This window comes from Solanum dulcamara, chromosome 10, assembly GCF_947179165.1.
Source record: "Solanum dulcamara chromosome 10, daSolDulc1.2, whole genome shotgun sequence".
NCBI classification, from domain to species: Eukaryota; Viridiplantae; Streptophyta; class Magnoliopsida; order Solanales; family Solanaceae; genus Solanum; species Solanum dulcamara.
This window is the reverse complement of record NC_077246.1, coordinates 1030843-1043169: the sequence shown is the minus strand read 5'-3', so window position 1 is coordinate 1043169 and position 12327 is coordinate 1030843. Positions and strand designations below refer to the sequence as shown.

At 34.2% G+C, this 12327-nt stretch overlaps 4 protein-coding genes across 6 annotated transcripts; 3 read left to right on the top strand and 1 right to left on the bottom strand.

Annotated features, from left to right (window-relative positions):
* Positions 1-172: 172 nt before the first annotated feature.
* On the top strand, positions 173-4274 carry LOC129904972 (20 kDa chaperonin, chloroplastic-like). Of its 2 annotated transcripts, XM_055980378.1 has the most exons (6): positions 173-265; positions 484-663; positions 1933-2112; positions 2193-2348; positions 2853-2930; positions 3758-4274. In XM_055980378.1, the coding sequence occupies exons 2-6, from the start codon at positions 490-492 to the stop codon at positions 3929-3931; spliced, it is 762 nt and encodes a 253-aa protein (XP_055836353.1). In that variant the 5' UTR covers positions 173-265; positions 484-489; the 3' UTR covers positions 3932-4274. The 2 variants fall into 2 exon arrangements, with proteins under 2 accessions (XP_055836353.1, XP_055836354.1); XM_055980379.1 differs by lacking the exon at positions 173-265 and having other exon boundaries at positions 329-663.
* Positions 4275-5258: 984 nt separating this feature from the next.
* LOC129904970 (20 kDa chaperonin, chloroplastic-like) lies at positions 5259-8566 on the top strand. 2 transcript variants are annotated; one of them, XM_055980375.1, is made up of 6 exons: positions 5259-5368; positions 6211-6387; positions 7405-7584; positions 7667-7822; positions 8057-8134; positions 8265-8566. In XM_055980375.1, exons 2-6 carry the CDS (start codon positions 6217-6219, stop codon positions 8436-8438), a joined length of 759 nt encoding a protein of 252 aa, XP_055836350.1. In that variant the 5' UTR covers positions 5259-5368; positions 6211-6216; the 3' UTR covers positions 8439-8566. The 2 variants fall into 2 exon arrangements, with proteins under 2 accessions (XP_055836350.1, XP_055836351.1); XM_055980376.1 differs by having other exon boundaries at positions 5262-5368; positions 6206-6387.
* Positions 8567-8693: 127 nt separating this feature from the next.
* LOC129904971 (17.8 kDa class I heat shock protein-like) lies at positions 8694-9552 on the bottom strand. Its single transcript, XM_055980377.1, has one exon. It carries the CDS (start codon positions 9328-9330, stop codon positions 8851-8853), a length of 480 nt encoding a protein of 159 aa, XP_055836352.1. The 5' UTR covers positions 9331-9552; the 3' UTR covers positions 8694-8850.
* Positions 9553-10739: 1187 nt separating this feature from the next.
* On the top strand, positions 10740-11654 carry LOC129870415 (17.8 kDa class I heat shock protein-like). Its single transcript, XM_055945200.1, has one exon. It carries the CDS (start codon positions 10990-10992, stop codon positions 11467-11469), a length of 480 nt encoding a protein of 159 aa, XP_055801175.1. The 5' UTR covers positions 10740-10989; the 3' UTR covers positions 11470-11654.
* The last annotated feature ends 673 nt before the right edge of the window (positions 11655-12327 follow it).

The following is a 12327-nucleotide window of genomic DNA, read 5'->3' as shown; positions in this document are numbered from 1 at the left end:
TTAACTTTTTTTCTATGTTTCATTTCTAATAGTTCAACCGTAATATATATATATATATATATATATATATATATATATATATATATATATATATATATATATATATATAAATTTTTTAAATTATTAATTAAATATTTTAAAAATTAATACGTGAATAAATTATTGTTATCGGGCTGGTAAGGGAACCACAGGGTTTTGTTATCCCCTTCCATCTTCCATGGTCTAAACACACACCTCATTCACTCAAACCAATTGCCCCATAAAGGTACTTCCTTTTTCCATGATTGATTGAAATTCTTGAGTTTATCTTTAAATTTACTATTTTTTGGCTTGTGGGGTTTATCTAGGTTAATGGATTTTTGATTTAATTAAGAAATCTTGAATTTTTATCTTATACTTGTATTCTTTTTGCTTTTGGGTACTGAGGAAATTGACCTTTTTTTTTTAATTTTTGCTTGTGGGGTTTCTTGACTTTGAGCTCAGAAAGCAATGGCAACAACTCAGCTGACAGCATCATCATCTATATCTGCTAAGGGGTTTGCTTCCTTTGAAGGGCTTAGGTCCACAAGTAATGTAAAGATTGCATCTTTTGGTCATTTGAAGCAGAATATGATGTCTTTTCATGGACTTGTTGTTAAGGCTGCAACTGTTGTGGCCCCTAAGGTATGTAAATTTGCTTCTGTTTGGTTCTTGTTTTGTTTCATTAGTTTATTTAGTTATAGTAGCTGAATAGCTAACCCAAGGATGTGCCCCATGGTCAATGAAGTGATTGAGAACATGAGACCGTGGTTGAAAATATGAGGTCTCATGTTCAAATTCGAGCAGAGACAAAAACACTAGCTAGTTTCTTTTCATATGTCTATCCTTGGTGGACAGAGTTACCTACAGTCTGGTACCTGTTGTTGGAGGAGAGGTGACAGGTATGTGTGGAAATAGTCGAGGTGCTTTAAAGCGAATCCAAACACCACAGTTATATAAACAAAAAAATTGTCGCTGAATAGCTAGGCAGAATTAATTTGATGGATTTTTCTGCTCCTTAATTGGTTGTGGATGAGTGGAGCTAAGAGCCGCTTCGCTGGAAAATTATACAATATATAAGGGGGTCAAAATTATTTTTTTATGTATATACAATAGATGTTGAATTCCTTGACTTATTCGTGTGTTTAATTCTTTATATATTGAATCCTCACCCCTATTTTATGATGTCAATTTTTTGTGAGTCAATGTTGTAATATAGTAGATGTTAAATCACCTTGACTTCTTCGGGGTGTTCACTTCTTTATTTCATTAGTTTAGTTGGCTATAATGGCTGAATTGCTAGGATGAATTAATTTGATGTGCTTTTAATACTCCCTAATTGGTTGCCGATGGCGGAGCTAGGGGGTTCTTCGGTGGAAAATTACATTATATATAAGGGGGCAAACTACTTTTTATGTATATATAAAAGATATTGAATTTCCTTGGCTTCTTTGTGTGTTTATCTCTTTATACATTTTGAATCCCCTCAGCTAAAATACGTGCTCCGCCTCACATATTCTACTATGTCAAATTTTCGTGAGTCAATGTTGTTAATTAGCTTTATTGCTCTCAACGCGAAAGTTGGCTATCTTTTTCATCTCTAATCTGTGTAAATCAAAAGTTAGTTTAAACATATTAGGAGCTGAGCCACTTATTTTCAGGAAAATTTGGATTGATAAGTTAAGCTACCAACTAATTTAAGATAACTTCTCTGATGTGTTACTAACTATCCAATGTAGTTGGTTAAGCTACACAACTATTTTTGTTATTGGGATTGCTCCATAGGGTATTTTTTTTTCCTTGCAGAAGAGCTGCGATTCCGATATTTCATGGGCCGAGTGTTTCATTTGTTGTTTTTGCCGGAAAGTTTTCATATTTATCTGTTTCTTTATTCTCTTGCTGTTGTTCATGCAGTACACTTCAATTAAACCTTTGAGCGATAGAGTTCTGGTGAAGATTAAGACTGCAGAGGAGAAGACTGTTGGTGGTATCCTACTTCCAACAACGGCACAGTCAAATCCACAAGGAGGTGAGATTGTAGCTGTTGGAGAGGGTCGTTTAATTGGGAAGAGTAAAGTGGAAATTAGTGTGAAGGTGATTTCATAATCAAATTATGTATTCAACCTTGCTACTATCTGTGTCCAATCATTTTCTGAAAAGATCTTATTGTGTAGACTGGTACTCAAGTGTTGTACTCAAAATACACGGGAACCGAAGTGCAGTTTGATGGATCAAAGCACCTGATCTTGAAAGAAGATGACATTGTTGGTATTCTTGAAACAGAAGACATGAAAGACCTGCAGCCCTTGAATGACAGAGTTCTAATCAAGGTTTGTCATTATCACACCGTATCTCCTTGTTTGTGTGGCATCTACGTTTTGATTAAGCTGTACATGCTCTGTATGATAAGCAATTATATACACAATGAACCTTATTTTCTCACCTCTATTTTTCGTAAAAGTAGCTTTTGCTAAACTGAATGCTATGTATTGATTTCGTTATTATTTGCTATTTCTGCTTTGCATCTGTATGTTATGAGTTACATGAGCCGGGGTTCTTTTGGGAACAACCTCTCTACTTCCACGGGGTAGAAGTAACCTAGTGGGATTACACTGGGTATGTTGTTGTTGTTGTTGTAGTAGTAGTTTTGCTAACTGAGTTGCAATTTGAAATTCTGGCTTCATTCCCATGCCTCTCTTGCTCTTCATGATATTGTGTATCCCTCGAATTTTCATTTTCTTTGGTGTCTTTTAATTGTTCCATCGGGGACATCTGATAAAAGAAACGTTATCTTTTAATGACTAGTGCTAATTTGGTCATCACATTTTTATCAGGTGGCCGAGGCTGAGGAAAAAACTGCTGGAGGATTGTTTTTGAGTGAGTCCTCAAAGGAGAAACCTTCAATTGGCACGGTAAAAATACACACCCTGCAGTTCAGCTAGTATTCCCATTATTATTTTCCAGTCAATTTGTCCTGTGTCTGATATTATATTTTCTTCTGGCAATCCAATATTTGTTAGAAGGATACAACTTTTTTTTTTTTTTGACAATTGGTAAGTAGTTTGTTAGAAGGATACAACTTTCATACACGGGGTAAATAATCGCGGCATAACTGCTGCAACATTTGGTTATCGGTATCGAATATACCTGCATTAAGTTATGCAAGAATCTATGAATTATTTTATGTGGGACAGAATGCGGAATAAGAATACATATGTTAGGAATGCAGGGGGGGGGGGGCTAACCTGCTTATAGACAAAAATGCCATTTTAATGTTGGTACTTTATATATTGTATAAACAATCCCTGAGTTATAATCCCCATATAATTATGATGGTGAGCCAAATGACCCCTAAATGTTAAGAATTTACACTATCAACATATGTTAACATGTTATAGTAGGTTACTAATGTTGCTTTTCTATAGATGCTGCTTGGCATGTAGTAGGTATCTGGTATCCCGCTTTATAGGTATCAGCTCTATTTTTTTTGATAAAGTTATAGGTATCAGCACTATGGCTTTCAACCAATTTGTTGTTGACAGTCAAGGTCGTGTAATTAACACTTGGACTGATAGCATTAACCGTGCTAACCTTGGTGCTATAGAAGCTCCACCTACAAAGGAGCAATAATCATTTTCTTGTACCTATAGATATCTTTTAGGGACCTGATAGTAGAAACGTCAATTTATAGAAGTTAAACTTCTACTGAAATTGGTTACCTTTTCTGTGGTTGTAACAGGTAGTAGCCGTTGGTCCCGGTCCTCTTGATGAGGAAGGAAACAGGAAATCACTTTCAGTATCTCCTGGAAATATAGTATTGTATTCCAAATATGCTGGCAATGACTTCAAAGGAGCTGATGGTTCTGACTTTATCACATTGAGGGCATCTGATATAATGGCTGTGCTTTCATAGATGCATTATCAGTTTATTCATTCTCATATCCGATGAAGAAGAATTGGAGAGAGCTAATTAGACAGAACATGACACATCTTCCGACTCATCGAGGGTCATGACCCTTGGTAGGAGATTATAGAGGTCAAGGATTAGGATAAAATGTTAGTAGGTAGTCAAGCGATTTCTCTTTTTCGTGGGGAGAGCATGGTTTTAGTTCAGAGTACCTTATGGATCTCCTCCCCCCTTCTCCTTTTCTGTATTATTCTATTTCTCTTTAATTCTTCATTTTTGTCAGTACTGTTGTTTCTTTTTCTTTGGTTACCTTACTATTTTTGTTGTCAATATTTTCCATTTCCTAGTATTTTCATCTGAGTTCTTTCATCTGAGTTCTTTCAGTCTTGTATTACGCTTTTCTTAAGCTAGGGTTTATCTAAAAACAACCTTTTTATCGCACACGAGGTAAAAGTAAGGTTTATGTACGCTTTAACTTTTCAGACCTTACTTGTGGAATCATATTGAGTATGTTGTTGATGATATATTCATTCTCTTACCAATTAGAAAAGGTAAATAATGAATTGGATCGTGTATTTATATAAAGATCTCTTGTTTGATGATGTTGAGGTGGTCTGTGGTGGAAAGGAAGAGCAAGGCAATGGAATAAATATTTAGTAAAAACGTTGTTTTCGATATGATTCATAGCAAAGAAAAGATAATCAAACATTAGATAAAAATTTTAAGGTAAAAAATCTATTTAAAAACATACTATACTATTGTTTTTTCGATGTGCAACATGAAAACTAAATAAGACATAAAAGTTCACGTGCCAATTTTTTTTTGTATAGTTTAATTTCAAGAATAATAATGGTTTTCTTTGTATAAAAATAATTTAATCTAAACATCTTATTATTCCAAACGATAGGTTTATAGCTATAAAAATGTTTGGCATATTAAATACCTCAATTTTACATTTTTTATTTTAAATAAAAGAAATTAGAGCCTAAGTAAGACGGAGATGGTATTTCTTTGTTGGATTAATATATTTATCTCTGAATTTAAAGTAAATTTTTTTTCATGCTACTTTCCACTAGGATTTCTTACCATAGTTGGTAAAGCTAGCTATTGAGTCATTGCGTTTACAAGTATGTCTAAAATCACCTTTCAAGTTTGGACGGAAAAAGAAGAAAATAATAATAACAATTATAATATATCAAGTATAATCTCATAAGCGAAATATAAGTAAGAGAGATTATTTTCGAAAGATAATGATTTTTCTTGAAAAATGGTGAAAAAAAAAGAAAAAAAAGAAAGAAAATACCCCTCTCAGAACCTTCTAGGGTTTTGTTATCCTTAATAGCTCTACCCATTCTATCTTCAAAAGTCCAAATACACACCTTATTCACTCTCCTCACTCCATAGTAGAGAACTTCTCCATTGCTATCAATTTTACCAATAAAGGTGCTTCCTTTTTTCTTATTTATTTTATAATTTGATTGAAATTCTTGAATTTTTGTCCTTAAATTTACTATTTTTTGCTTCCGGTTTGCTGTTTGCTGTTCTTGTAAGACATTTTTGTTGTGGGGTTCTTGATTTAGTTCACAATTTAATGTTTCTTATTTAGAGAAAACTTCTTGCTATCAGTCAAACTAATTTCCTAATAAAGGTGCTTCCTTTATTGTCCTTGACTAAAATTCTTGAATTTTTGTCTTCCAATTTTTCTATATTTTCGCTTCTGGTGACTGGTGTGCTATTCTTGTAACCATTTTTGTTGTGGTGTTCTTGATTTAGTTCAGAATTTTATGGTTCTCATCTTTAACTGTTCCTCTTTTTTGCTTCTGGGGTGCTGCTCTTATCTTTAATTCTATAGCTGTTTTCATAATTTTTATACAATTTTTGCTTGTGGGGAGCTGCTGTTTTACCCTTTTTGTTGTGGGGATTATTGATTTAGTTCAGAATTTGATGGTTCTTTTGTTCTTTATTCTTGTGGGGTACTGTTCTTTTAACCATTTCTTCGAAAACAGTCTCTCTGCCTCCATAGTATAGGAGTAAGGTTTGGGTACGCTCTATTCTTCCCTTACCCCACTTGTGGGATTATATTGGGTATGTTGTTGTTGTGGGGTTTCCGCTCTACTCTTTCCAAACTCTACTTGTGGAATTACATTGGGTATGTTGTTGTTGTGTTGTGGGGTTCTTGATTAAATTCAAAATTCTTGAGTTTTTATCTATACTTGTACACTTTTAGCTTCTGGATGCTGAGGATATTGACCATTTCTGTTGTGGGGTTTCTTGATGTAGCTCAGAAAGGAATGGCGACAACTCAGCTGACCGCGTCATCCATTTCTGCCAAAGGTTTTGCATCCTTTGAGGGTCTTAGGTCCACAAGTAATTTAAAGGTTGCGTCTTTCGCTCCTTTAAAGAAGAATAGCAGGTCATTCCATGGCCTCATTGTCAAGGCTGCAACTGTTGTATCTCCCAAGGTATATTCTTTGGTTTATTGTCTCTGTTGTTCTTGTTTTATTCCACTGTTTTGCTCGAAATCTAATAGCTGATAAGATGGGTAGAATCACCTCGATAGGCTTTTTCCACTGTTCCCAAATTGGTTGTCATATGCCTAAGTCAATTTTTTGTTTTTCAAAGTTGGAGTTTGTAAATTAGACTGCTGGGAAGAGTTTTCTGAACCCCTTACTTTCAACTCAACATTGGACTAGTTATAGAGTAAGTTGCTGATTGAGTTAAGCTGACCGTTCTGATGTCTAAGTAGCTTCGTCTGTGGTTGGTTAAGCTATGTGAAAAGGTCGTAATTGAGTTGTTCGCTATTGTGTTCTTGTTTTCCAAGTCAATGAGATGTTGGCACCGGTACCAGTTATGAGCTACATTCAGCGAGGAATGGAATTTCAAGTACAAGTAGTCCTCTACACTTAGAAGCTTTCTTGTCTTCACTGATCACCACAAAGCAAGCTTTCCCGGATACGATAGACGAAGCCGGTCTCAACCAACCGGCCCCGGACTCTCCCAACCCTGGTGAACTCGCAGTGCCTCCTATTGTGGTTGTAGGATCAGCTTACCAATCGCTCTATTTTCTCTTTCCTGCCTCGCCGTAATATGTTCTCCACCACCACCATTTCCTATAGAACTTATCTCTAAAATACCCCACGAAAGTTGTCCTTTTTTTATGGAGATTTACTAACATAAAGGTTTTTTTTTTCTAAGTGGGTCTCTTCGCTCAAGATATGATCTTAAGAGAGCCTAGTTTCACAAGAGCGTTCTGGTGTTCATAGCCAGGATAAAATAGATATCTTTTATCAAGTATGTATTTGAAAACCAAAGATGAATTCATTGAACATGGTTATATTTGTTATTTTCTGCTTTCGGTTAGTTGATTGTGTGTGTTAATTTTAGTATCTAGTGGTTTTCAGAGTCTAGCTTTGTCAATCGAGGAAATTTTCATATTTATATACTTCCTTGTTCTGTTGCTGTTGCTGTTGTTCGCGCAGTACACTTCACTTAAACCATTAGGTGATAGAGTTCTAGTGAAGATTAAGACTCCAGAGGAGAAAAGTGTAGGCGGCATTCTGCTTCCAACATCAGCACAGTCGAAGCCACAAGGAGGTGAGGTTGTTGCTGTTGGGGAGGGTCGTTCGATTGGCAAGACTACAGTTGAAATTAGTGTGAAGGTACTTCTGTAATCAACAACATACTCTTCTTGGCATCTAAGTGTGGTTACTAATTTTTCTAAACGGATCGGATTACGTGTAGAATGGTACCCAAGTGCTGTACTCGAAATATGCTGGAACTGAACTAGAGTTCGATGGATCAAAGCACCTGATTTTGAAAGAGGATGACATTGTTGGTATTCTTGAGACAGATGATATTAAGGATCTAAAACCCTTGAATGACAGAGTTCTAATCAAGGTTTGCCATTATCGCCCCTTTATTTGTTTCTTTACTTCACATCTAATATTCACTGGCCTAGCTCCATGGCACTGAAATTGTGTCAAGGCTCAAGTGATTCATTGAAGCAACTTAACTAGAGTTCCAATTATGGAAGTGTGGCTTCATTTCCATCGGTTATTCTTCTTGATATTGTATTTGCTTCAAGGTTCGTTCTGGAGTAGTGCTGATTTTGGTCATCACATTTTTTATCAGGTGGCTGAGGTTGAGGAAAAAACTGCTGGAGGATTGTTTTTGAGTGAGGCTGCAAAGGAGAAACCTTCAATTGGCACGGTACAGTTCAGCTGGGGTTTATTGCTCCCTATAATTCTTGTTTATGTTGCTCGGAATCTTCAAGAATGTCAATGTGTATAGAAGTTAAACTCTTAACTGATTTCGGTTACCTTTTCCGTGTTGAAAACAGGTGATATCAGTTGGACCTGGTCCTCTTGATGAGGAAGGGAAAAGGAAATCACTTTCAGTATCTCCTGGAAACACAGTTTTGTATTCCAAATATGCTGGCAATGACTTCAAAGGAGCTGATGGCTCTGAATATATCACATTGAGGGCATCTGATGTAATTGCTGTGCTTCAGTAGATGTTTTATTATTATATAACAAGAAAGTTATTCCCATACCAGTATTTTGCAATGTAGTGTAGAAGAGGAGAAGGTTGTAAACCACTTTGGAATAAAACTTTGTCAAATTAATGAATCCAGTTCTGGAAGTGCTTTCTTTTTTCTTCTTTAATTAGCAGAAGTCAAATTTTCGTTCTGGATTCACAGGTGGGATGCTTAAGAGAAACATCATCATATGTGAAATATAGATTCGTACCTTGAAAGACGCAAAGAAAGTAAACACTCAACATTTTCTTGATTACAACTGTAAGTAGAAATACATACACACAACCTTAGACAAATTACACATAACAAACACATACACTTCAGAAAACAAACATACATTATTTATTGACAAGAGGACTTTCAGCAAACACTTGATCTGCAACTTTTTTTAACCAGAGATATCAATGGCTTTGACCTCAGGTTTCTTCTCTTCTTCTTTAGGAACAGTAACAGTAAGCACTCCATTCTCCATCGCCGCTTTAATTTCCCCCATTCTCACACTCTCCGGCAACCTGAACCTCCTTACAAACTTCCCACTACTCCTCTCCATACGGTGCCATTGATCGTTCTTCTCCTCTTGTTCTTTACTCCTCTCACCACTAATCTGCAAAATCCCTCCTTCTTCAACTTCAACTTTCACTTCCTCTTTCTTAATCCCCGGTACGTCTACTTTGAATACGTGGGCTTGTGGGGTTTCTTTCCAATCGATTCTTGCATTTGCAAAAGCAGAGGTTTCTCGAACAGAGGATGGGGGATTAGCAATTGTTGTTGAAATTGGGAAGCCTTCAAATGGATCCCATACATCGAGGGAAAATGGGTCGAAGATGTTGCTCCTCCGACCACCAAAGAAGCTTGGAATCAGAGACATTTTAGCTCAATTTGAGAACTTCGATTGAAGAAGACAGAAACAGAGGATGTATTATTAAAGAAAGAATTTTTGCTTTCAAATGTAGTGCTTGATTTTCTTGATGATGATGAAGGAAAGAAGGTTCGGTGGTATTTATAGGTGATGAATTATGGAATTCGAGTGTAATGTAGGATGTTCTTTCGGAGAATTCTACACTATTCCACAGAAACTTCAATCCAATTCAAGGATAATCTAGGATGTTCTTTTATCTACTAGATACTTTTTATTATTAGTATTACTTATATTGTTTTAAAAATATATTATATAGTTTTATGTCGTTTATATAATGTCATGTATTTATAATTTTTAAAAAAAATAGGATGTAAAATAAAATTATTAAATAATAAATAAATAAAAATAAAAAAAATATTACGATAAGGATGTGATCATATATAAAATTAGATTTTTTGTCGTTATAAAAAATTTAAGTGTATTAAAACTAACAATATAAAATAATACAATGTGTAACAATCTGTTGGGTTTTAAAATGAGTGAATGAGAATTGAAATGTTGTAACTTTTCTGAAGAGCTGTGACTTTTCTGAAGAGTTGTGACTTTTTCGAAGGATTGTAATTTTTTCGAAGGGTTGTGATTTTTTAAAAAGATTGTGATTTTTCTAAGTTTATGACCTTTTCGATAAGCCACAATGACTACATGTTCATACTATTTTTTATTGTCTATCAATAGATGAATTTTCTCTCATTTCTTACATTGAATTTCTTCTTCTTCTTCTACGTATATATTTCTTACAAACAAAATAGAGTTTTTGTGTGATTTTATTATTGATTTTTAAGTTCGCTGAAGTTACTGAAATTTGAGATACCGTTATTTTTTTAAACAAATATATCTATTTTATTTTATAAAAAAATAATTCATAAATTCGAATACAATGAGGAGTTAAAATTCCTTAAGGACATACTAAATTTGGTGGACTTGAATATTTAGTTAATACATTTAGTATTTTCTGTTTATTCATTTGTTTTTAACTATAAACTATATAATTTATATATATAGAGCCCTTTTTAGCTTTTGGACGTGTTTGTCTAATGCTGACTTTAAACCATAAAGTTCTTAAAGTCAGTCAAAAATGAAAAGTTAGGATTTCTAACTTTTTTTCCAAAGTGCTTAAAGTCATTTTCTTTGACCATGAAAATTACTTTTATATCATTTATATTTTAATTAAATTCTCAAACTACCTTTTTTTATTCTTTTAATCCTAAAATTCACATTATAAGCACTTTTATTCAAACACTCAACTGCTTATTTATAAAAATAACTTTCAGCATTTCAAAGTTCTAAAAGCACTTTATACATAAAAGTTATTTTTTTTTAAGTCCATCCAAACGGGCTCACGGTAAAGTATACTCCTCGTTACACAATCTGAATTGTGTGGAATATTGTAGAGACTTCCTCCTCTGTTCCCAACAAAAATGAACTCCAAGAACATCCTAGATTACACTCGAATTCCATAAGTTTCTGGGTTCATCACCTATAAATAATACCGAACTTCTTCTCCTTCATCATCATCAAGAATTGAAAGCAAAAATTCAAGCTTTATAATAATACATCCATCCTTTCTGCTTCTGTTTTCTTCAATCGAAGTTCTCAAATTGAGCTAAAATGTCTCTGATTCCAAGCTTCTTTGGTGGTCGTAGGAGCAACATCTTCGACCCATTTTCCCTCGATGTATGGGATCCATTCGAAGGCTTCCCAATAGCAACCACAATTGCTAATCCCCCATCCTCTGTTCGAGAAACCTCTGCTTTTGCAAATGCAAGAATCGATTGGAAAGAAACCCCACAAGCCCACGTATTCAAAGTAGACGTACCGGGGATTAAGAAAGAGGAAGTGAAAGTTGAAGTTGAAGAAGGAGGGATTTTGCAGATTAGTGGTGAGAGGAGTAAAGAACAAGAGGAGAAGAACGATCAATGGCACCGTATGGAGAGGAGTAGTGGGAAGTTTGTAAGGAGGTTCAGGTTGCCGGAGAATGTGAAAATGGGGGAAATAAAAGCGGCGATGGAGAATGGAGTGCTTACTGTTACTGTTCCTAAAGAAGAAGAGAAGAAACCTGAGGTCAAAGCCATTGATATCTCTGGTTAAAAAAAGTTGCAGATCAAGTGTTTGATAAAAGTCCTCTGTCAATAAATAATGTATGTTTGTTTTCTGAAGTGTATGTGTTTGTTATGTGTAATTTGTCTTAAGGTTTGTGTATGTATTTCTACTTACAGTTGTAATCAAGAAATGTTGTGAGTGTTTAATTAATGAATAATTTCCTTTTTAACATATAGTTTTTAACCAGAATATTAGTAATGCACTAGTGCATTTACAGTTAATTAGCAAAGTTCAATTAACTAAAACAATTATCTTGCTCGATGCTCAAGTGGTGGCTAATATCGGGAGTCAGATATTGATCAACAAAGTCACAATATTATGAGTCAAATATTGGCCATAAAAGTTGTTGATGCTTAATTAGAGGCTAATATTGCAAATTTATAAGTGAATATGCCCTCTCACTTAATGCACTAATCTTTTGGGTCAAGACTCCCATTAAGTCCATAATAACATATTGGTCTAAAATTACTAATTGCTCATTGCAGGCCTCTCTGTCATAGAATAGAATAGAATAAGAAATACAAATATTTTGGCTTTCATATATCTATGCATTTTTCAATTTCTTTGTATTTGAAGAAAAAATTATGGGGAGAATGTTTTTTAATAAATAATTATTGATTTTAATGATATCTTTTTATTTATTATCATTTATGTTAATATATTTGTTATGTATTAAAAGTGAATTATCCATTCAATATTAATGGATTATAAATATTTTAAAATATATTATATTTGTTTGGTATATCCTATGTGGCATAATATATATAAGATGCTAATATTATATTGTGTAGGATGTGAATTTCCACATAAGACGTAGGATGAGTGAGTTTATTAATTCAATTCTAT

Coding starts and splice junctions, on each gene's coding strand:
- LOC129904972 (XM_055980378.1), top strand. CDS start 490: ATGGCAACAACTCAGCTGACAGCATCATCATCTATATCTGCTAAGGGG. Junction 2,113..2,192: donor AAGTGGAAATTAGTGTGAAG/GTGATTTCATAA, acceptor CTTATTGTGTAG/ACTGGTACTCAAGTGTTGTA. Junction 2,349..2,852: donor ATGACAGAGTTCTAATCAAG/GTTTGTCATTAT, acceptor CATTTTTATCAG/GTGGCCGAGGCTGAGGAAAA.
- LOC129904970 (XM_055980375.1), top strand. CDS start 6,217: ATGGCGACAACTCAGCTGACCGCGTCATCCATTTCTGCCAAAGGTTTT. Junction 7,585..7,666: donor CAGTTGAAATTAGTGTGAAG/GTACTTCTGTAA, acceptor GATTACGTGTAG/AATGGTACCCAAGTGCTGTA. Junction 8,135..8,264: donor AGAAACCTTCAATTGGCACG/GTACAGTTCAGC, acceptor TGTTGAAAACAG/GTGATATCAGTTGGACCTGG.
- LOC129904971 (XM_055980377.1), bottom strand. CDS start 9,330: ATGTCTCTGATTCCAAGCTTCTTTGGTGGTCGGAGGAGCAACATCTTC.
- LOC129870415 (XM_055945200.1), top strand. CDS start 10,990: ATGTCTCTGATTCCAAGCTTCTTTGGTGGTCGTAGGAGCAACATCTTC.